The sequence below is a fragment of the Ailuropoda melanoleuca genome, chromosome 16, assembly GCF_002007445.2.
Source record: "Ailuropoda melanoleuca isolate Jingjing chromosome 16, ASM200744v2, whole genome shotgun sequence".
Lineage (NCBI taxonomy): Eukaryota > Metazoa > Chordata > Mammalia > Carnivora > Ursidae > Ailuropoda > Ailuropoda melanoleuca.
Window position 1 is genome coordinate 64,168,933 of NC_048233.1, and position 23,642 is coordinate 64,192,574.

The 23,642-nt window shown below is 47.5% G+C and overlaps 1 protein-coding gene across 1 annotated transcript in view; it reads left to right on the top strand.

The window, feature by feature from the left end:
* KIAA1549L (KIAA1549 like) overlaps window positions 1-23,183 on the top strand; it is a 266,547-nt gene extending 243,364 nt beyond the window's left edge. Inside the window, exons 19-22 of the mRNA XM_034645358.1 lie at window positions 4,586-4,683; window positions 7,129-7,277; window positions 8,330-8,481; window positions 13,349-23,183. Of these exons, the coding sequence (XP_034501249.1) occupies window positions 4,586-4,683; window positions 7,129-7,277; window positions 8,330-8,481; window positions 13,349-13,630 (681 nt within the window). The 3' untranslated portion in view covers window positions 13,631-23,183. The remainder of the gene's footprint in view (window positions 1-4,585; window positions 4,684-7,128; window positions 7,278-8,329; window positions 8,482-13,348) is intronic.
* The last annotated feature ends 459 nt before the right edge of the window (window positions 23,184-23,642 follow it).

Below are 23,642 nucleotides of genomic sequence, written 5' to 3' on the forward strand. Positions count from 1 at the left end.
CAATGAGGGTGAGCTGACTGTGGCCTCTCAGTCCTCCTTCCCCCACCAGTGCAAAGCCTGAGACCCTCTGACCTATCCCTCCAGCTGCAGGCTGCCCCCTTTGACCTATCATCCCTATAGCACTCCCCTTGAGGTTGATCTTGACCACATTCCTGCTTCTGGATGGATGCATATGCCCAACGAGGGACCAGCACACAGTGGGTCTCACCTGGGCTGACTCTCTACTAAGATTACTAGAGAGGATGGCCTTGACTTACTCCCATCACCTCCCAAGGACATCACAACTGAAACTTTGAGCAGACTACTTAACCACCTTTTTCCCTTCTACTCTTACAACCAAATTTCTAAGTCCAAAGAGTGGCCTGGTCTAGTCACATCCAGGTTCCTTCCACCTCAGAGACCTCAGACCTATTTACAAAAACTGCCTTCCATTCTTGAGTCTCTGATCTCCTTCCTAGCCAGAGGGCAGGGATCCTAAAAGATGGTGTCCTTGGGTGCCAGGCTGGATACCTCATGGCCACTGTCATGGAACAGGGAACTTGGGACCAGGCAACAGTTTCGAGCAATAGCTTCCAGTGAAATCCCAGTCACAATGCAGCCAGCAGGAAGCCAAGTTTCCAAATACATAACAAGAGAAACCAGAATGTGAGGGCTTAGAAGTCTGGGGAACCTGCACAGAGGGAGGGGGGAAGACACTAGGAGAGGTCATTCTCTCAGCCCCCAAGCACCGGACACAGGCTCAGCTTTTTATGTGACCCCTGTGCCTACCCTAGGGCCCTGAGGATATAGCCCAAAGGCGACTGTCTGATCTCCTGTGCAGTCTTGCTCGTATCTGGAAAAATCTTCCAAAGAAAGGAATTCCCTTGGTTCTTACCAAAAGTTCAGAATTTTTAATCAATTCTTTGGTGAAGTGCTACAGGCCAGACACAGGCATAGAAAGACTTTTTCTTGGCTGGAAAACTGTGTTGAGCATAGACTAAGCCTTCCAGGGATCAGGGATAAAAATAGGTTGTCTGTCTCCTCTACCGAGTATCGTGAGAGAGGCCAGAAGAGAGAAGAGGGGCTCTAACCCCCTTTCTCTATTTTGGGAAAGGCATGTCCTTGCTTGATGGTTTATTGATAATAATGGAGTACACGCTAGAAGGGACTTCCAAGATAATGATTTTCAAACTCTCTGCAAAACCTTAGAGTTCAGGGAGGTCCCAGGGTGTCATCATGCAGGTAAGTGAAGGGCCAAATTCACCAGCACCCCCCTCAACAACTTCAACCAGGGAAGCTCTGCTTTCATCTGGTTATGTATTCAGGTTATGTCATAATGATTTCATGGCTATAGAAGAGTTTGCTTGGAAGCCCATCAGCTACTCCAATGCCTTATTTCACAAGGAAAATGAAAAACAAACAAAAAATGAGGGGCAGAGAGACTGAATGACATGACTACAGAAAGTGAACGGCTGAATCAAGAAGAGGATTTGGGTCTCCTGACTCCGGTTCACTCAACATTCATTGAGCAAATACTTACTTAGCACTATGAGGTGCAAAGCATTTTGCTCCATGAGGTAGGGGCACCGTGGTTGCTGAAAACCAAGGAGCTTAGGATCTAGTGGCCCTTCAGATTTTGGTTCCCTGAACATGACCTTAGCATACATCATTGATTGATGCTCAAAAAGTAGAAATGCAGGGGCGCCTGGGTGGCACAGCGGTTAAGCCTCTGCCTTCAGCTCAGGGCGTGATCCCAGCGTTATGGGATCGAGCCCCACATCAGGCTCTTCTGCTATGAGCCTGCTTCTTCCTCTCCCACTCCCCCTGCTTGTGTTCCCTCTCTCGCTGGCTGTCTCTCTCTCTGTCGAATAAATAAAAATAAAATNTTTTAAAAAAAAAAAAAAAAAAAAAAAAAAAAGTAGAAATGCAGTGTGGTAATGTAGCTTTCTAGATTGATCTAGCCAGTACGTTTAGATCTGGGCGAATGTTTTCTTTCATTCTTGTTCTGGAAAGTTAGCATTGCTGATAGACTCCCTGGCCAATAGTTATTTTCTTTGAGCACTTTGCATTCCATGGTCTTCTGGGTGATGTTGAGAAGTCCAATGTCAGTCTAAATGTCATCCCTTTGTAGATGATACGCCTTTTCTCTCTGGTTGCTTTTAAGATGTTCTCTTTGCTTCAGCAGTCTACCGTTTCAGTACAATGTATCCAGGTGTGTGTTTTATTTATCCTGCTTGGGATTCGTTGTACTTCCTGAACTTAGTAATTCATTGATTTTATCCATTCTGGAAAATTCTTAGGCATTGCTTCTTTAAATATAGCCTCTCTTCGTCTCTGGGACTTTGGGACTTTGACTCACTGCATGTTAGACCTTCTTACTCTGTCCTCCGTATTTTTTACTGCTCTTGTCTATTTTCTATCTTATCTCTTTGTGCTTCACTCTTGGTAATTTCTTCAATTCCATTTTCTAGTTTATTAATTTTCTCTTCATCTGTGGCACATCAGTTACTTCATTCCCCAATGTTGAGTGTTTTCTTTCAGTAATTACATTTCACTTCTTAAAGTTCTATTTGTTCTTTTTCAAATCTTCCTGATCGTTCCTGAGAGTATCTCTGTCTGGTCATTTATTCTTTACAAACATTTTTTATGCTTCTGTTTTCTGTTTCATAGCTAGAAATTTTAAACTCTTTAAGAAATTTTAAACTCTTTAAGTCCTTAAAGATCCAAATCTGTTGTTTGGTTTTTTTCTCCTGACTTTCACCTATGTTTTCTGGTCTTTGATTATGAGCTCCTGTCTGCTCATCTTAATCTGTGCCTTTCCTGAGAGCCTGGTTTAGGGAGATCACCTCCAGAGAGGACTTACAAGTGCTCCAGCCTGAGTGTGGGAGCACTACCAGCCTCCCTCCGTGGAAGGGACCAATGTCAGCCCCTTGCAGGTTGGTTGTGAGTATCTCAGTTTCACTAGCTCCACCCCCCTTGCTTGATCTCTTAATCATTTGCCAACATGGCACTTGTTTTCCAGGCAACCCCACCTTTCATATTTGCTTACTACTATTTCTATCTTTGGTTTCAGCTCATGGTTTTGTTTTAGTTTGCTGAGGTGTGTGTGGGAGGAGGGAGTGGGTAGCGGTAGGGTCCTTGAGGTTTCGCTTACATCTTGCAATTTCCGCAGTGCATTAAGAGGAATGTTTCATCTAAGCTCTAGTTGTTAGCTCATGGGTCGGCCCTTATAAGTATGTAGTCTCCCATAATGCTGCAGGGGAGAAGACCTCATTCAGTTCAAAGAACCCTATTTATGGATTCCCTCTGCTGCTGCTTTTTGTCCTGATGCCTTCAGGCTTAAAGTCTTGTCAGCTTGTTCCTCAAGAGATCTAGCAGGCATGATACCTAAAGAAAAAGATGAATGAGAAGCACAAGTTAAGCTTTGTCTTCCCAGAGAGCATTTCTAGATTCTCTCACTAAAAGAGGCTGTGGCCTGGCTCTCTGATCCTGTCTATCTCTGACTGTTTTCCTTTTATCCCCTCATGTGTTGATTAAACACTTTTGTGACAGTTCCAATCCTTTATCTTTGAATAGTGCTTTATAGATTGTGAAATGCTTACACTGACTTGCCTGATCTTCTTAGCACCCCTCGGAGCCAGGCATCCTTGTCCCCATTTTAGAAGAGGACAGCGAGGCCCAGAGAGGTCCACCTAACTTGCTTAGGGACATAAAGTCTATATATCAGCAAACTAGGACCTCCACCCATACTTCCTGACTCTAAACCCATTGCTTTCCCCCACTAAACCTGCTTTCCATGAGTGAGAAAGTAAAATGCACTCAATGATTCATTCATTCATTCATCCATCCATCTACTATTTATTGATCATGTGTGATATACCAGGCACCATTGCAAGCATGAGGATATAGCTAACAGTAAAACTCCTGCCCTCATTACATTCTAGATAGGGGCAGATAATAAATAAACAAGCAATGATATAATACCAGAGAGTGACAATTGCTATGGCAAAAAATAAAGCAGAATATGGAGATAGATTAACTGGGGCTCTAGGGGAGTGGGGGGCTGGCTGAATGAGATGGAGGAAGGAACCCTAGGAAGAACTGGGAGACAGCATCCCAGGGAGAAGCAGCAACATGTACAAAAGCCGGAGGCAGGAAAGCATTTGGCTTACTCTAAGCTCAGCCGAAGGACTCCATGACTACAGTGGCCCAAGCACAGGGGAGCATGGCTGGAGATGGGATCGAAGAGAAGGCTGAGATACATAAGGAAGATCGAAGGGCAGAGTTGGAGGAAGGAAGGAAAATCTGACCTGGACGCCTGCTTTCCTTTTTTTTTTTTTTTTAAGCCTATTTTTTTGAGAGAGAGAGAGAGAGCACAAGGGGGGGTGGGGTGAGGGGCAGAGGGACAAACAGACTCCCCGCTGAGCACAGAGCCTGACACAGGGCTGGATCCCAGGACCCCGAGATCATGACCCAAGCCAAAGCCAGACGCTTAATCGAGTGAGCCACCCAGTCGCCCCTACTTTCCTTTTCAGTAAGAAGAACCTATGTGCTGATCGACACTGCGTTTTAACACATCTTCCTCTCTTGCTTGTCTCTTTCACAGGCATACAGGTTTTCCCAGCTTCCTGAAATGGTCATGGGCTCTCCCCCTCCACCTGTACCTCCCCGGACTGGCCCTGTGGCTGTTGCTTCTCTCAGGCGGTAACACATTCCTTTCTCTGCCTTGTTTGGAATGTCTGGAAAGACCTTAGTCCCATGTGCTCTGGCCTGATGGATTTCCTTCGTGCGTGCCCCACTCAGGGCATATCAGCTGTGCAGACAAGCATGTGCCTGGGGTGTCCCGAGTACCATGAAGGAAGTAGGAACACAGAGAGGGTTGACCAACTTTGTTATCATTTGAAATGGAAGTCCTGTAGAACCCACAATTGAAGAAAATCAAGGTCAACCAACCCATACCCTGAAAGCCTCATACCCTGACCTTCAACGTCTGAAAATTATTCCAGCTCAGGCCACTACAATGGCCAACTCCAGTCTGGGCAGCTCCTGGCACATGTGTGCGCCCAGAAGTCCCTTTGTCATTTAGGGGTGGTGTCCAAGAGGCCAGGGAGCAGCACATCTGGGCACCCACTCTCACTCCTGACTCCCAAGACAGGAGGCTGAGAGCACATGAACTCGGATATGCATAAAGAGAGAAACTCAGCTAGAAAGCTATAACTCATATATAATAAAGATATCGTCTTTGTTCTGTAATAATATGACAAGCCCATGTTTTCAATAAAGATAGGCAAGAAATACAAAAATCCATGAGCACTGAGAGATGCTGGAATAGGCATCAGGTCCAGGATTAAAGAAACAGCTGTGCCCTCGGATAGAGATAGGCCAGTACCCTGGCCCACCTGCCCCAGCCTCCGCCAACATGCTAGCCACACTCTTGCTGGGGACCACAGGTCTGACCTTTGTGAAAATGGTGAAGAAAAATGAGTTTCCCCCAGAAATGACCCTACCCTCATTTCCAGTGGTTTAGAACACCAAGTGGTGTGTAGACACCAGCTCTTGACTGCCGTGGAGCTCAGGGCAGGGTGGGAAGCCGCACACCAGGGTTCCAGCCTAACCTGCTGTGTAACCCTAGGCAAGTTTTCTCAACTCACTGGCCCCCGTTTCCTTATCTGTAAAATGAGGGCAAGGGCCTAACTGATCACAGAGACTCTGGAATTCCTTCAAGGGGGCTGAGTGTATGGAGCAGAACCCAGGAATTTTCTGGGAAGCGTTTCCTAAACTAGTAGCGCATGCCTGGAACATTATGCAGGAAGCCAAGGATGTGGGAGAGAGCAACCAGGAGAAAGAGGGGCGGGATCGAGAAAGGAAGGGAGACCCCACACTACTGAGGCTCCAGCACCCACCCTGATGTTGAGTCAAATCATCACGACCTCTGTGTTTCACTCTCCCTGGGCAATAGTGGGGGGCTTTAATTACTCCTGAGAGTTCTAATGCAAGGAGCTGCACAGCAGTCATTTGTGGCCAGTTTGCTAAGGGCCAGTATCTGTTTCTTCTCTCTTCTCTCAACCATCCGTCTCCTCCCATGCCCTTCCACACTGTCTGTCATCTTGCCAGATATCAGCAGGCCCCTGCTCCATTTAGACTCAGAGGATTTGAGCAGGGAGGAGCCTTGGAGAGGGGGTCATCCACCCCTTTTGTTTCACAGACAGGGAAACTGAGGCTCAGCGGGGAGGAAGCTAGAGCCCAGACCTCTGCCTCTGGGTCCAGCTGCCTTGCTGTGGCTCTGTTCTGCTCTTAACAGTGACAGACACTCCGCTGCTCAGAGGGTGGCCATATGGGCTGGCAGCCTGCCACCTGCTGTGGCTGCCTTTGCCTCCTTCCATTTTAATTTTAGGAGAGCCTGAAGTCCCTCTGTGAAGGGGAGGATAGAGACTGGCTAAAGCACCCTTTTAGAGGGGGAGAGACTGGCCCCCGTGGCGCCCAGGCAGCCCTCTTTTTCCACTAAGTGGAAATATGATGTGTTTAATGGGCTGGATTCTCTGCTTGCCTGTGGGACCAAAAAAAAAAAAAAAAAAAGTGCCTGTCATTCATAACGCCTAGAAAGTGCTAGGCTCCTGCTTCTGGGAGCAGCCCCAGCTTCCCGGAGTCTTGGGCTTCTTGCCGCCAGCAGCAGCAGCAACAGCAGGGAACGTGGTCCTCCGAGCCCTCGCGGGTCACCAGCCCTGGTGTCTGAAGAGGGGGCGGCCATGCCCTCCAGACGGAGGCTTCTCATTGGCCACTGATGATGTCATCCCCTCCCAGGCCGACCATCCCCCGCTAATACCCAGCGCTAATTGCCTGGCTTATTTTTATGTGGAAATTAAGTGGGCTACTCCCCAGAGACACAAGAGCCACCCTCAGGGGAACACTAACCTTGAATATCTAAAAATGACTCCAGCTTGGGCCACCACGACGGCTGCTCCGGGTCTGGGTGCCCTGGCCTCCTTTGTAATTGGGGGGCAAATCCTGGCCTGAGGACCCCACCCCCGTGGGGCTTGGAGGCCTTCGGGGCTCGCAGAGGTAACCCCAAAGTGACAGGCGGAGGGAACTAATGGGTGGTGCGGCGGCGGGAGTGGGGAGCAGCTAACGCAGCCCCTCTGCTCCCCCCAGGTCCACGTCGGACGTGGGCAGCAAGACCAGGATGGCGGAGTCCGCGGGGCCCGAGCCGGCCCAGCTGCACGACAGCGCCTCCTTCGCACAGGTGGCCAGAGGCCCCGTGTCCGTGGCGCAGCTGGATCAGTCGGCTTTAAATTACTCAGGTGGGCAAAAGGAGAAACGCCTGAAAAAAAGCCGGCGATGCACCCCAGCCCCTCCGCCCCGTGCTGTGTGTGCTCTTTGCACTCCTCCACCCCCCAGATTCACACTCGCCACCTGCTACCTGCCATCCTCAGCAATCGAGGCAGCTGCGGGTTGGACTTCAGTAGCCCTGGCTAGAAGAGCTACTGTTCTATTTCTTTAAAAAATCTGAAATATGACAAAACAGGAAGATACGTGTTATAGTCAGGGTATCTTCTCAAATCCCTACATGGAGGGTTTGAACTGTTTTGCTACATATGCATGTATATGCAATCGTGTATATTAACACTGTTGGCATTTTACACGTATACAAGTGATGTCAAACTATGCGTCTCCTTCTGCATTTGTTTTCTTGACTCAGCCTTGTGTTCAAGATGGGTAGGTACATGGAGATTTAGTTCGTCTGTGTAAACTGCCATATGGTGTCAATGATATGATATGCCACAGTTTATCCTTTCCCCTGAGGAAGGGCATGTGGGTTGTTTCCAATTTTTTGCTACTACAAACAGTGCTGAAATGAACATCGAGATTTATCCATACCCTAATTGGTTTTTTGAGGCTTTTCAAAGCATACCTTTGAGGCTAAAACTGCAAACACGGGGTTGCCAACACTTACTAAAGCATTCACTGTGTCCAGAAATCTCATCAGTGGAATCCATTCCTTTTGGTTCCTTTTCTTGCCTTTTTAAATATACCTCTACCCTGGGAGGAAAATATCTGTCCACTGAGGTGTCCCTTCTTGCAGGAGGTCAGGGGTGTTGGGACGGGGATGGGGGATTGGCGAGGGGAGTTGAGCCATCATTTCTCTAGAAAACCAGGTCTGCTTCATCACGGCAGAGGACTGCACAGGTGGGCGGGGCTAGGGCTGCAGGTGGAGGTCTGCACCGCTCATCATCACCCCCTCCCCCCATGCCAGAGTTCCCCTCTGTTTCCCAGCTTCCCCCAGCTTGTGCACATGCCAGCCCAGGAGGTAGGGTGCTGGGCTAATCTTCCCCATCCGTCTCCTCCACGCCAGGTAATACGGTGCCGGCAGTGTTCGCCATTCCAGCTGCCAACAGACCCGGCTTTACCGGCTATTTCATCCCGACGCCTCCCTCGTCCTACAGGAACCAGGCCTGGATGTCCTATGCAGGAGAGAATGAGCTCCCAAGCCAGTGGGCCGATTCGGTGAGACCCTTGCTGATTCCCTCACAATCTTATTCCCTGCTGGACACATTTGAGGGAGAAAATGGGTGAGAGGTTGAGACAGTGTTTTGTTATTTCAGCCCGCTTCCCACCAACCAGGGGGTTAAGGTCGGCCATTCTAGGAGAGACAGTGTGGTCAGGTGGGATGTCTTTTGATAGAGGGACTTGAGACCTGCCTTCCAGGCACCCCTCTTCCTAGCGGGGTGACCTTAATCAAATAAATTTGTACTATAACTATCATTTTTTTAGTGTTTTCTATGTCCCAGTCACCATGTTAGATGTTTTATTTATATTATTTAATCTTCACAACAACCCTGTCTGGTAGGTGTTATGATTCCCATGAAGTGGAAACTAAGACCGAGTCAGGTGACTGAACTGTCTAAAGCCACACAGCTGAAGGAAGGTGCTCAGGCCAAATTTCAAACCTGCTGGCTCCAAAGCCTTTATTAATTTTGTTCCTTTTATTTTTACTTATTTATTTATTTATTTTTAGATTTTATTTATTTATTTGAGAGGGAGAGAGAGAGCATGAGCCAGGCGGAGGGGCAGAAGGAGAGGGAGAAGCAGACTCCCCGTTGATCAGGGAGCCCAGTAGGGGGCTCGATCCCAGGACCCTGGGATCATGACCTGAGCCAAAGGCAGATGCTTAACCGACTGAGCCACCCAGGCGCCCTGTGTTCCTTTTAGCTTTAAAATTCTATACAAATTTTAGATGAAATACCAGAAAGTATAGTTTTAGAAACTCAAGATTGAATTACGTGGCATGCGGATCCTAAAGGCATTCTGCTGGACTTCCAGCAAAGGACTGTCTTGTCATGATCCCCTGGTTCCATCCTCCGTCGTGAGTAGGAATATATGGCGCAGTGGACCTGGCCTAGCCTACACCAAAGGGAGGCAGCAACCAACTGAACCTGGATAGTCACACCCAAACCTGCCTCTGAGTCACCTGTCAAGGGCTGCTAAGTGAAAAAATCAAGCAAACAAAAATAGCACAATGATGGCCCCTAGTGTGGGTTGCCCCCCTCCCTCTGTGAGACCAGCCACCATGGATAAGAAAGGCAGGTTGTCTCCCAGGCTCAACCTGAGGGGCCCCTGGAGCTGTGTGTCATTTTAGGGTTTCTCAACATTTGAAATGTAGCCTAGATTTAGCAGACATGTTGATGCCCAAGGCCCGGGTCATCTCTTCTCTCTGTCCAAACCCCCGGAGTCCGTACTTTCTACCTCCACACGTTCAACTTAGCCTTGGCGTTGGTGAATATTCTTATCACGGTGATGCCACGTCTGAACACCACCCCTGGGGTAAAGCTATTCTACGTATATTAATTTTCCTGATGAGCAAAGCTTATCCTTTTAATTTTCAAAGCACTTAAATATATGCTGTCTTGCATTTAAAGAAAAAATCTGGAATGAATTATACCCTTCCCTCCTTCTTTAAAAGAGGAACATAATTTAATTTGTCTCTAACAAATGATTCAGCCTCATCGTTACGCCGTTCTATAGTAAAATGACATTTGTAAGATGGGCTCTGATGTTAGGGTGATTGCCCCTACATCACACTGTATTTTTTAGAGTTACTACAAGGCTCAATATGGTTTTTCTTTTTTTGTCCTTGCTCCCAACCAGACCTTCTGTGCTGTCAGCGTCCCCAGGTCCACAGATACACTCACCCTTATGTATGCTTTTCCTAATGGGCTGTTATCCGCAGATGAAGCCTGTCCGAGCTCATTAGAATTGTTTGTCAAGTTGGAGTAAATAAGCTTTAAGGGTAACTGTAGGGATTCCCTATTGTGAAGTCTGCAAACCTTAACATGAGACTTTATGGCATCTGTTTTGGTTGTTTGTGGACCTTTTTCTGCTTCTTTTGTCGTGCTCGGCTATTTTAAACAGCTGAAATCACTGGGTATGAGTTGATCAATTTAGAGCTTCCTTGACTCCATAATTCCACTCCCAGTCTAAACACAATGTGTGCTTTTCAGAAAATAGATGATACTTAACTTGTGACAGTTAGGCAGTAGACCTACGGCTTTGTCAGTTCACCCTCTGCATGGAAAGTTCCCACTGGGTACTCTGCAGGAGTCCACGGAAGTATTTTCTAAAACTTTGGCCCTTGCCCTCAAGACACAGATGATAGCTTAGCTGGGCTACTGGCCACTTCCAGATGCCTTTGGGGTTTGTATTGCCATCAAGATGAGGGAACAGGAACCCAACAAATCAAAACCCAACCTTCCTAACAGGATGATTCAGCCATTCAGGGTCCACCCCTCTCGGTGTGAAGGGGAGTCCGTTTTCTGTTAGTTGTTTTAAAGAGACTCATGATCGCCACAGCCTAAGTGGGTCTTTCCTGGGGCCCAGTTACCAGTTAAGCGGGATGGCGTGTCCGTGCATGGAGCACAGTAGCCAGGAACCACAGTGGGGAGCACAGGGGCTTTCTCACACGCGAAAGAAAGTGCTGGAAGCTCAGAGAGACCAGTTGTCAGCCTGAGAAACTGGGGCAGGGGTGACATCCACTTCCACACCCATGTGAGAAGGAGAAAACCCCCACCATCCTTTGCGGTGTCTGACCATCCTGGCCCCAGGTGTCCAGACATCAGGAGCTAGCTCAGAGAAAATCACCTCCGCCTACGCTTGACAAGTAGGTGTCATCCTGGTGCTGGCGGGAGAAGGGTTGGGAGCGGTGTGCTGTGACCCATGGGTGATGCCTGCCTTGGGCACTGCCTGGGGAAGGAGTGGTGTTTGCCAGACCTGAATTTTGGCCAACAAGATGTGATGGCTCCAGCCTGGATCTACCATTAGGGGAGAAAGAGTTTCTCATCTCCTCATCGTCTCCACATCCTTGCCTGTGCCAGCCACTGGCACCAAGACACTGACCCCACAGAGCTGAGGGGTCTCAAGAGTTGAGCACTGACCCTCCGCTCAGCTGAACTTGAAATGCAGGCAAAGGGGACAGGACAGCTTCCCTCACAAACATATGGCAGCCCCTGGGCATCCTTCAGTGATTTTCAAACTGTGTTCCCCAGAACCCCAAGTTCTGAGAGACTCCCTGCTGTGTACCATGAATAATGCTGGGCACTGGTGCACAGTGACGAGCAAGCAAAACGCAGTTCTGCCTTACGAAGTTGATGGCCTGAGACCGGTGATGATGTGATGAGTGATGACTGACTCTAGAAAAACCGCGTGGAAGCATCTTATAAGGAGCCCTTGGCTAATATAGGGCAGGGGAGGGTGTCCTGGAAGAAAAGACATTTGAGCTGAGACCTGATGTGTTGGTCCCCTGTCCTGGCCTGGGTTCTGTTTCCCCACAATCCCTTGTGCATTCCCAGCACTTGCGGCCCAAGGACACAGACAGTTCGACTCTGGTTTTCCTCTACGATGCAAGGGAAATATGTACAGCCCTTGTGTAGAAAACCCATTAGCACCCATTTGCTACTTTGTCTTTGCCAGGTCTTGGGAAACTAAAGCCCCAGCCTTTGGGACATCCATCCTGTTACCTCTTCCCTCACTCGGGTCTTCCCCAGCCCTCCCTTAGCCCGTGGACATAGCCTCAGAACTCTCTCGACCTCCAGTAGGTCTACCTCCAGAGCGTCCTTTCTAAAATACAGGCCCCTCCCCCGCCTGATGCCCACTGATGCTCCCACAGGCCAGGCATCAGGCGTGCATCTCAGAGAGCTGCCTGCTTGGAGGGTTGTCAGGACATCTCAGGCGGGGAGTGAGGGAGGCTGCTTTCCTGCTATGCAGTCACCCGTCCAAAATTTCTGACTCATCACCCAACCCCATCCTACTCCACGGGCACATGCCGTATTTCTCAGAAGCGTGCCATAGAAAACTGAACTCCATAGCCTGGCATTCATTTCTGATCCGGCCCTGCCTGTCTGTCTTCCCTGAGCTTCTCCCACACCCCGTACACCCTCTCTGATCAGTCTGAACTCTTCGAAGCTTCCTGGGTACACCATCCTCTATGCATCCCCATGCCTCTGCCTTTGCATTTCCTCTGCTGGAAGACCCCTCCCCCCTTGTCTTCCTGGCAACAGCCTCTTCATCTTCCAGACCCCGCTAAGCTGCGTCTCCCAGAAAGCCGCCTGACTCCCCACACGTGTCCCTTCCCCACAGCACCCTGTGCCTTCATTGTCCACAGGTACCCATCCCGCAGGTTCCAGCTAGCATCATGGGATATGAAGGCCTCTTGTGGGTTCCTGTGGAACAGCATCCCCACGTGTAGCACTGTTTCTGTGGGAAAGTTAATCCTGAATTCCAAATCATTGACGTGTCCTTAGTACTAGAAGCATCCGTATATGTAAGCATCGAAGTTTGTGTCTTCCACATTTAATAAAAAGAGAGAAATTTTTCAAGGAGCCCAGATCACATTCCAGATCCAAAACAGTGCAGTGACTAAGTCCCAGCCCTTGGCGCCAGACAGACCTGCTCCAAGCGTGTCTCAGCAGCCTGTTAACCATGTCACCTAAGACTGTGGCACTCTTTGCTTCAGTGTCCTCTTCTGTAAAATAAGGATGACAGTATCTGCCTGCTAGGTTGTTGCTTTGAGAGTCAAATGAAATAACGTGTGGAAAGCCCTTTAGCACAGGTCTCCTTCACTGTTCGCAGTGACCTGTCGGTAAAAAGTTCAAAACCCCTATTTCATTCATCCACCCAGCAAGTGAGTCCAAATTACCTGTTTTCTAAACAAACAGATTCCAGGTTTGATATGTGTAAAATGGTGCAAGGTCCGCATTTTCTTCTGAATCTCTTCCCTCGTCTTCAATCTGCCCCCTGTGTCCAGTATCAAGCGTGTCCCCTGACTCGAGCCCCTTCCTAATCCCCGGCCCTTTCCTTTCTCTCCCGACGCCCTGTGCAGGTCCCCCTCCCGGGGTACATCGAGGCTTACCCCCGGTCCCGTTATCAGCAGAACTCTCCCTCCAGACTCCCTCGGCAGTACAGCCAGCCGGCAGGCATGCACCCCAGCCTGGAGCAGGCCCCGGGGCCGTCCACGGCGGCCTCGCAGCAGAGCCTGGCCGAGAACGACCCGGCGGACGCGCCCCTGACCAACATCTCCACCGCGGCCCTCGTGAAGGCCATCCGGGAAGAGGTGGCCAAGCTGGCCAAGAAACAGACAGACATGTTTGAGTTCCAGGTCTAACACCTCAGCCCCCTGGAACTTCCAGACTCCGAGGACACCGTTTTCCGGTGGCTCGGCCTGACCTGCTGGGACTTGAGGCATAGACCACGTGGGAGTCTCTCTCGCCCTCTGAAAAGGTGAACAGTGGGGCTTCTGGGCGACAGAGGAGACTTTGGACCAACTGGATTCTTGGCTTCTTCAGCTGACTGTGCATCGAGAAGTCCCTGGGGACCCTATGTTTGCTATTCTGTGACGTTAAATGTTTGAACTGTGGGTGTTATTTCCCTATGGAGCCTTAGTCACAAGAGACACTCGCGGATCTGCAGATCCCTGTCCAATGCCACATTTTAATAAGTCACCAGAAGGGGGAGAACACTGCTCTGTCTTCGGTGAGTTGTGCATGTTAACTCTGTTTCTGCATTAAAGGCAAAGCAGGCTGCCGGTAAGGTTAAGCGCCAGACTGCACTCTCTCTCGCTCAGCCGTGACCGCAATCGTTAAGATCGCCTCCGGGCTGTAAAGGAGGCATTGACTCCAGCCAAGAAACTAGAGTCCTTTGCTTTTAAAGGTTCAGATTCAAAGTCAGATGAATTGGATGAAAATCAGTACTGTCCGTGACTACACCTATAAATAGTCCTGACTCTTTTTTCCTTCCGTTCATTAAACAATGGCCGAGGAAGAGAGAAGATGGAGGGGGAATGGTGGGTTTGGGCTGACAGGTTTTTGAAAAGGTGTTGTCGTTTTGGAACTAGAGCGCCCTGCAAGGTCAGATCTCACTGAAAGAGAATCGGTGCTAAGAGCTTTTAGGATCCTACAAAAGAAAAACAGTCGTATATTAGAGGATTTTTTTTGCCTGGCAATGAAGGTGGCCTGAGAACAAAGCTTCTCTCTTCTTGGAGATGCTAGAAACATCAGCGTTTACAGGAAAACCTCTGTCTCTTCAACAGCGACGTCCGGCATGCGCTGCCGCGTGACACGGAAGGAAGAAGGAACTGATGCCTGTTCGGAGCAGAAATAGTGAATCCCCGTCTCCCCCAGCTCTGGCCTCTGTTTATAGAAGCTTCTGAATGTAGAAAATCTGTTGATTTACGTTTAAATGTAAATACCATTTTTAAAAGTGTATGGAGTCTGCCAGTTCCCTCCCTCCCCACCCCCACAGTCACTGGACGCGGGAGGACATTTGCTGACTCTAGGACCACCATGTGGCAGATCACACTACCCGACGGGGCGAGTCGGTCTCCAGAGCTCTGGGTGGACACTGCCTCGCAGCCCTGAGGCTCCAGCTGCTGTCAACGCCTAAGCAAAATGGCCACCGACTTCAGGGGGCCCCGGGGAGGGAACACTCTGGCTCCCTCACCAACGCTGTTGGGGTCTTCCTTGGTGTCTGTTGGAGAACGAGGTCCTGTCCTGCCTTCACCCATGACCCATCTAGCTTCAGCTGTGTCCATGCCTTCTGAGCCCATCTTGCCATTTTCCTCATGAGTTTCTTTGGTCTTTACTGAGAGAAGGTGGAAACTTAAAAGTTGAGAGAAGAGTAGGAGTGGAACGGATTAGAATGGGAGATTCAAACTGTCAAAGCACAGACTTTTCAAAGAAGCTGTTTTTATTTCCCAATGGCAAATTGCCCTTTCTGGAAAGTTCCAGAGATGATGTGTCATGGAATCCCCCAGACAAGTCTCTTGTTCAGATGATATTAGGTAGTGTCCTTTTGGTATGCTGGTTGATCTTTCATAGTGTTAGTTTTTTGTTACTTAAAAAAAATCAGCTATAAATAAAATGTATTTTTGTAATTTCCATGTGTATATATGGTATATTTCTACCAATGGCCAGTTGTTGTAGTCCAAAACCTAAATCAGCTTGTGAAACACTGTGGATGGTGCAAGATTTTATTGACAGATTAACACAATGCCTAAGTCTATCCAAATAGGTATTCAATGCACTTGAATGAACAAAGAGCCAAAGAAACTCAGCCTTTTCATGCAAATGGTATGAGTCTGATAAAGTCAGCCACATTGTCCCGCCTTATCAATAATATTAATATTTCATCAGTGCAATGATATCAACCCAGTACTTTGTCTACTTGGTAAATGCCTGGAAATCCTGTATATGAAAATGAAGTTTCAAGACCTTAATGTGATTAAAATAGATGCTTCAAAGACAGTGTCCGAGCTTTGGATGTTCCGGTGACTTACAGAGAAGGAGGCTACAGTTTGCCATGGTGGGGCTCCAGCTTGCTACAAGAAAGGAGAAACAAACCATTGCGGTCTTTGCGGAACCCCAGGAAGTATTGAGTTAGTCAACTGAGACGACTAAAAATATAGCGTGCTAAATCAGACGTGCTTGTAAGCTAGACACCACAGGTTTAAGAAAAGTAGATGGGAGGAAAACCGTAAGTTGAAAAGAAATCAATCTGTTCATGTGTTTTCCAGCACCAGGGAGACAGCGGCCATTGTTAGATTTTCTGTGACTAATATGTGGTCCCTTTTCTGAAGAGTCTCCCAACCTCGTGGAGGGGACAGATGCCTGGACAGCTGACTGAGCAAAAGCAGATGGGCAGAAGTGCCTCATGGAAGTGAAAATAGAGTTCCATGAGAGCTCAGAGGCTCAACGTTCCTCATGACCCTCCAGACTGTTGAAGAAGCCACAAAGGACCTTGGCAGTCTTGGAGAAGGAATCAGAAGTCCAGAAAAGTGGAGCAACCTGCTCGAGGATTCCTGCTCAAGCCTGCTGATTCATGATTCAACTTGCTTTTCATTTCACCACGCTGCCTGCACGCTTGTCTGTGACGCGTTTCTTGAACTGCTAGGAAGTTTAAACAGTAGACCAGGGTCATATGAGGGACGCTCTACATTCTCGTGAAGAAAAAGATGATTGGATATGTAAAGGACTTCAGATAAAGTGTATAGAGGACGATGCGTTTGTGGCATAATAAACATTTTTCAGAACTTGTTTCGATGTGAGTTTTCTGCATTCCTGAAAAGAAATGCATTTGGGCTTTTTCCAGAGAGCGCCATCAAGGAAATGGTGTTCTCCTCAACTGCTGTTCAAGACTGCCGGGGTGTGTTCCTCTCTCCGTGCCGTGGATCCAAACAAGAAGGCAGGGAGGCCCTGACAGCCTGTCATGACGAGGCAGCAGATTCTGTGTTCTGTGTTGGGGGAGGCAACCCCGTGTGCAGGAGGCTGAAAGTCTCCCGTGTGCCCTGGTCCTAGGATCTGAGATGGCAGTGGTTACCCACAGAGCCGGAAGTTCTCTCTTTCAGGGTGTGCTATAGACTTAATGTTGTATCCTACCCCCAACGTGATGGTATTAGGAGGTGGGACTTTGGGGGGGGTAGTTAAGTCATGAGGGCGGGGTCTTCATGAATGGGATTAGTGCCCTCATAAAAGGGATCCCAGAGAGCCCTCTTGCCCTCTTTTTTGCCACGTGAGGCTACAGTAGGAAGTCAGTAGTCTTTCAACTCTGAAGAGGGTTCTCGCCAGACCCCGACCCCGCTGGCACCCTGATCTTGGACGTCCAGCCTCTGAAAGTGTGAGAAATACATTTCTGTGGTTTAAAAGCCACCCAGTCTGTGGTACGTCGCTGTGGCCGCCTGGGCCCACTGAGACTGGGTGGGTTAGGTAAGAATCAGTTCTCTGGTCCTGGAAGTTATGTTGCACGTTTGTTAATTTAAGGATTCAGCAGAAGGGCATGTAGTTTCTGAGTAGTCTTGATGGAAAAATGGATAGGAAATTGTTAGATTTGTGACTTAAAAAAAAAATCAGAGTACAGATGGAGGAAGACAGGCATTTAAATACCTGATGTAAAGAAATACTTCTCTAACAGGCAGAAATTAAAGAAATGATCAAAAATTTAAACATTGTAGATAAATAAATTTCTTTTTTCTGCATAAGACACCTTTTTCTACTCAGGCGATCAATCTTTAATGAATACAATAACAGATATTATTTATAAAGTTTGAGAACATAATTTAAGCTTAATCTGTTCCTTCTACCAAACACCAGAAAGTAGTTTGGATCTTGCTTACGTAGTACAGCCAAACACTCTTAGGGAAATGGAGTGATTTCGTTTGGAGCAGTAACTGACTCAGGTCCGAGTGCTAGAGATGAAATTCTCCCATTGAGTCCAGGTATCTAGTCAAAGACCTTTGCAAGGACTAGAAACATATTCAGACTTGCTCTAAAGTGTGGGGGGTGATGGAGAGAACACAGGACCATTTCACAGAAACTAAACACAGCTCCCATATGGGAAAGGGCTGGAGACAGCCAGCTCACTCTTGCTTTCTCTCTCATCCTCTCTCCATAGGGACTTTCCTCTCTGTTTCTCTCTTCATGTCTGCTCAGCTCTCTTGCTTCCCTTGGCCTCCTAGCGTTCTCTGTTTTCTCATTACTGTATATGCAGCTGAAAATCCATCCCAGGACCCACTCCGCACCATTTTTTCTTTCCTGTACCCACCCCTCTGTGCCCAAATCTTGAGAGTCTGATTGGTCCAGTTCGTCTGCCTATGGGTCATGTGCCTATCCAATCAGCTGTCACCAAGAAGGCAGAGTCATGTGAGACCGGCCTGGCCCCTGGACTGACCTTTTTGGTAAGAGCCTTTGTTGGGGGCTAATACCCAGAGGAGGAGTGTAAGTGGGCAGAACCTTCAAAAGGAAGGAATGTTCTTAGGACTGGAGTTGACTGGCGCTCCTAGGACACCATGCAGCCGGTGAGCAATCCCTATGGACACTGCCACAGAGAGGAGAGAGGTCAGGCTTGACAGGTACATCAGGTGGGAACGCACGCATTTGAAACCCTGGTGGACGGGCCAGTGCTGCCTCAACCACATGCCATCCCAGTACCAGTACCATCGATTCTGAGTCTAAGTGCAATTTCTGGCCAAGGTCCAGGTAGCACCACATCTTGCTCAGCAGACAATTAATACTTGTAAATTGAATTGCATGATCCGAGCTCAGGTGCTATTAATGTCGCTCACGGCCACACACGTGCATGGATGAGGGAACTGATGGGCCTCTCTATAGAGCCTTTGGAAACAAAATTAGTTTCAAGTGAAATTGATATTTTTGTGGCTCCACCCTTCTGAATATAATAAGTTAGTGTCCTGAGAATTGAAAGGTCTCTTGATTTCTTAAGGTGAATGGTTACAGAATAGAATCCTAGCCTATGGTAATGCTAAAAGGTAGGGGGCTTCTGGAAAGGAATATTTAGGAAATAGAATTAGTAGCGCCAGAAACAAATTCTTTTAGACAATGTTAAGTTGCTTTGATTTTGCAGGTTTCAAAGATAGGGAAATTTGTGATATGGCAGAATTTGTCTCCATAGGTCAAACCCATACTTCAGTGAAAGCCATTATATAATGAAATCTAGAAATTGATTGTTTTCATTCTCTGACCTTGGCCAGACTTTTATAAATTATAGAGGGAGGCCATCAGTGTATTTTCCATAAATTAACTGTGACCTCACCCCACTTCCCCCATCTCTTCCTTGTGTCTAAATCACCCCTGCCCACATACAAACTGAGAGAAGGTTTGTATCAAACAGAATCAGAGTATCATTCTCTGGTCTGGAAATTCTGAAAAAGGGGTAAATAGTCAAGGCCTTAGGCAGCTCACTTTAAACCCTTCTCTGACTCCTCATCTATGAAATGAGTATGACATCTGCCCTTCCTCCCTTCCATGGTGGGCATGAGGAGAACATGGTAGACTGTGTCAGAAAAGGCTTTGAAAAGTATGTTTGAAGGTATTCTTACTAAAGTATTAGCTGCATAATTTGGTCTTTCCTAGTGAAATATTTTAGCTCCTTCTATCCACTGGACTAATTTGTCACATATTCTATAAAATTTAAAAAAAAATACTCCATAAAATAAAAAAAGGAAGATGGTCCTAAGTTTGGAACTGCCCACAAAGGCCAGCCCCATCGGAGCCATGTTGTTGTTGCTGCTGTTGTTGACGATGCGGAGGCCATGTGAGCACGTGCACATGTGCTGTCCCTCCGAGTAGAAAACCCGGACTCACGCTCCCCACCAACCACATCACGCACACGTTAGGCGTTAGGCAGACAAAGACAAAGTACCAAACGGGAGCTCTGACTGTAGCTGTTGACACCTAATGCTTGGCTTTCTAATTAACTTCCTATGTCCGGGCCTTCGCTGGGAACAGAGCATTCACATGCTCTTAGAATTTTTTATTGTAAAATAAAAAGCAAAGGTTTTCATACCCCAAAACCTGCCTGCTTCTCATCCTACCTGCTCCCTATGTTGAGATGGAATCCCCCTCATACCCCAACCGAACAGTAGTACCCGCTGTGAGTTATTAAAGCCCTTGTGGTCTCAGAAGCCATCCCAGCCTGAGGCACGAGCTCATGAGCCGAGAAGAACTTCTCCCTGGCCATCCACAGGCCCCAAGGGAGCAGTTCCAAACTATTTATGACTGTGTTCTTGGAGCAGATGGTGTCCCAGGACAGAATAAACCAATGTCTGGTCATAGGCCCTTCTCGGAGCATAAGGAAGTCCTATCCAGGTCAGTGGCTCCCAAAGGGTCCAGGATGACATTGGTCATGGACGCAAACTTCCAAGACCACTTACTTTCCCTGCCATTGCTAGTCCCAGCGATCATGATGTCTGCCTTATGTTCAGACCTATTCGTGTGTTATATCCATGCTCTGCCTCTGATGTAAGCTGACTGGACAGGAAACCCATCTGACCCAGGAGCCACAAATTCATAGGCTAACCAGGCACAAAAAATGTAACTCAGCACATGGGGTAGGCCAACTGGATTCTCTCTGTTGGAAATACTACGACACAGAGTCTATTAGCAAGAGATGTTGAAACTGAGCAGTCAAGACTCAGAGGTCATGATGGGTGGGCTGTATGCAAAGCAAAGGTCTAAGAGAACAGAATATTGAGTAAGAAGTAGCCTTGAGGCCAAGGAGACTTAGAGTGTAGGTAAGAAAGCCTGTCTCCTGTAACAAAAATAGACAAACAAAAACCAACTCTGAATGTTTCAGAGGAGTCCCCACGTCCTAATGGAGAGCCACAACCCTGGGGTTTTGGAGCTCCATTGAGATTTGGGGGGCTTGGACAATAAGTGTGTTGTTTCTCACAAGAGCCAAGTCTGCTGAAGCCCTCTGCAAGTATTCAGAAGTACTTAGACACTGAAGGAGCAACTTTTACCCCTCTCTCTGCCACTCTGTAAAGAGGGCTCACATAGGCACAAAAAATATTCCCCAAAGCCACTGTCTTGCTGCGGTGATGAGGAATAGACTTGGAGCCTCCACAAAATTCTGGGGCGCTCACCATGGCAGAGAGCAGGACCAGTGTGCCCCTTTGCTTTTTCTTTCCTCCTGGATTCTGGCTGCTCTTAACCTTCAGGACAAATGAAATGATCAAGTGAAGGGAAGTGGTGGTGCCTGCTTCAGTCCCAGGTATGGCAGACAGACACAGACCCAGGGGCTGGAAAAGACGCATGGCAGTCCCTAGCCTTTCCTTGCTGGGGTCCCCTCAGAAAAAGGAGAGCAAACTTATTCCAAAGGACGATCTCTAGACTTCTCTGAGTCACTGTCATGCATCCAACTCATGATCTCTGATGGCCACTGGAAGCCAGCAAGAATGTACCTAGGAAGGAGTGTGGAACCAAGTAATGGTAACATTAGTGAGCGAGTTGTCAATGGTCAATTACCTGTAAAATGTACACAGATGGTTAGCAGGAGGCATAATTGCTTTGAGTCTCCGATGACCTCTTGCAGGTACGGTTGGGGCAAATACTGGTTTGCACAGTTGGCCACTTCACTGTAACAACATTTCAGTGTTCACGTTTGCACGTGGACAAACTCATATTGAAGGAGAGGCCATCCGACTCCTTAGAACTGAAATAAAGTTTCATTAGCAGAATAGTTTCATTGCCAACCCCTCCTCCAAACCAAAGAGCTCTGGCAAACTCTTGAAGGTAAAGGCACTCGGGTTACCTGGTCTGTGAAATGCGCTCTATGAGCTTGCTCTGGATCTGATGGGCCCTCACCAAACATATAAGAGAGCTTGCTTTTGCCTGCGTGCCCACTCCATCACCCAGCTCCTCAGTCCTGGGAGCTAAGGACTTTGGGAGACCAAGAAGGCCCGTGGGAGCCACACACCTTGAGGCCGTATCTCCAGTGATGTCAACACAACCTAATGAAAACTTGGGCTACCACCCAGATATCTTGCCTATAGGACATATGGGACCAGTTGGATTTTGGACATAGGGTCTACAAGTAAGCCAGATGTTGAATTACGTTATTCATGCTTCACCCTACTCTGCTAGGGTTCATGATGGCAAAACCAAAAGCTGTTTGAATCCTCCTGGAGAAATCCATTTCCTAGGTCAAGTTGGGTAGCATCAAGAGAAAGGGCCTGGAAAGTCTTAAGACTGTGAAAACAAAGGGCTGCCAAATTGCACGAATTTCTTCATATATCGATATTCAGGTGTTTTGGAAACCAAAAGTTGGCTTCTTTTTAAATTTAAGATTATGTCTCCAAAACTGGCAGGTCCCAAACTAGCCTTCGGTGCTTGGGGGACCAGTTCTTTAGAGTGAGTCCAGGTGAAAAAACCAAAGGCCAAGACCAGAAATCAGATGCCACAAGTGAGCAGAAACGAAGGTTTTAGGAGGGCTGCTGCGCTGCGTTTCTGCCAGGGGCATGCATTATGGGCACAGTTTTATCCTGCGGATCATTAACCTTTCATTTAACTGGAACTGAAGGGGAAGCACTGATAGAACCTTCCACATAGCCATCCATGCAGTCCATCATTGGCTGACCAAACTTTTCCTGAGTACCTACTATGCACAGACTCCGTACTAAGTGCTGAGGATTCAGCTGTGAGCAGGACACAGTGCCTGCCCCTCACAGAGCTCGCGGTCAAGGAGGATGGATCCTTGAGACACAGAGCCCAACAGATGAAGGTCCACCACTCATTCAGCGCGTTTTCTACCTCATCAGAGGTAGGCGAATTAAAAACCGAATGCAGCCGCATGAAAACCAAAGTCCCCTTCTTTCTGGAAACATTTACAATTAGAAAAGACAGACTGCAGTCCTTATCTTCTAATGAAGCTACACAGTTTTCCTTCTCAGTGACCTTTAGCTAGTTAGTAAGGTGCCCACAATATCCCCATGGGGACTGAGCAAATTGCTAACTTTCAAGAATCAACAGTGTTATAAACCCAAATTTCAGAGTTGTCACCATCAAATGAAATCAGGAGCCCAAATTGTAAGAAAAGGAATAACTGATTTGGGGACTATACTATGCAATCCAAATGAAAATTTCAGGAGCCATATATTTTACAAATGAAACCACAGTACGCCGAACACTCTCACTTTGCATTGTTCATATCAATAAAGTGCCGTTCAGAATGCACTGGATTATTAATGAATGGGTTTTGGTTTTTGTTCAGCCTCTGAAATTCAGTGCTCTATGGAGCAAATCTAAATAGCGGAGCCAGGTAGAGCTTTGCAATGATACCATTTCTTTGCTGCATTTGTCTGTTGAGCTTAGTTGAAATTGTGTTTGTTTTTTCTTGGCAAATTTGCATATGAAATAAAGCACGTTGTCTTACTGTACTTTTCTTTCCAAGGTGTTAGTGGATATTTGTGCTCACATTTTGTCTTTTCTCTTACTTAATACGTCTTTCTCCATTCCCCATAAGGAGAAGATTTGAAAAGCATTTACAAATTCTCAGATTAGAAATCACCACGGGATGGAAGGATGTACCTTGGTTTTTTTTTAATTGTAGGATCCCAGACTCTTTGAGTTGGAAGATAACTTAGTGGGGAAATTATCCAGCTTTGTACCCTGCAACCAATACAGGATAAAACTCATGCCTTCTATGCATGATGTTGACTTACCTGATCCAAGATTAAGCAGAATTAGGACTTCAGCAAGGCAGGTACTCAAAATAAGCAGAAGGGGAATGAATAAGAGGTGGGAGGGAGATGGAGAGTGTTAAATATGACTTGATATTTAGGGCAAAAAAGTAAAATAGTCACCATGGAATGGAAGCGGGGGAATTGT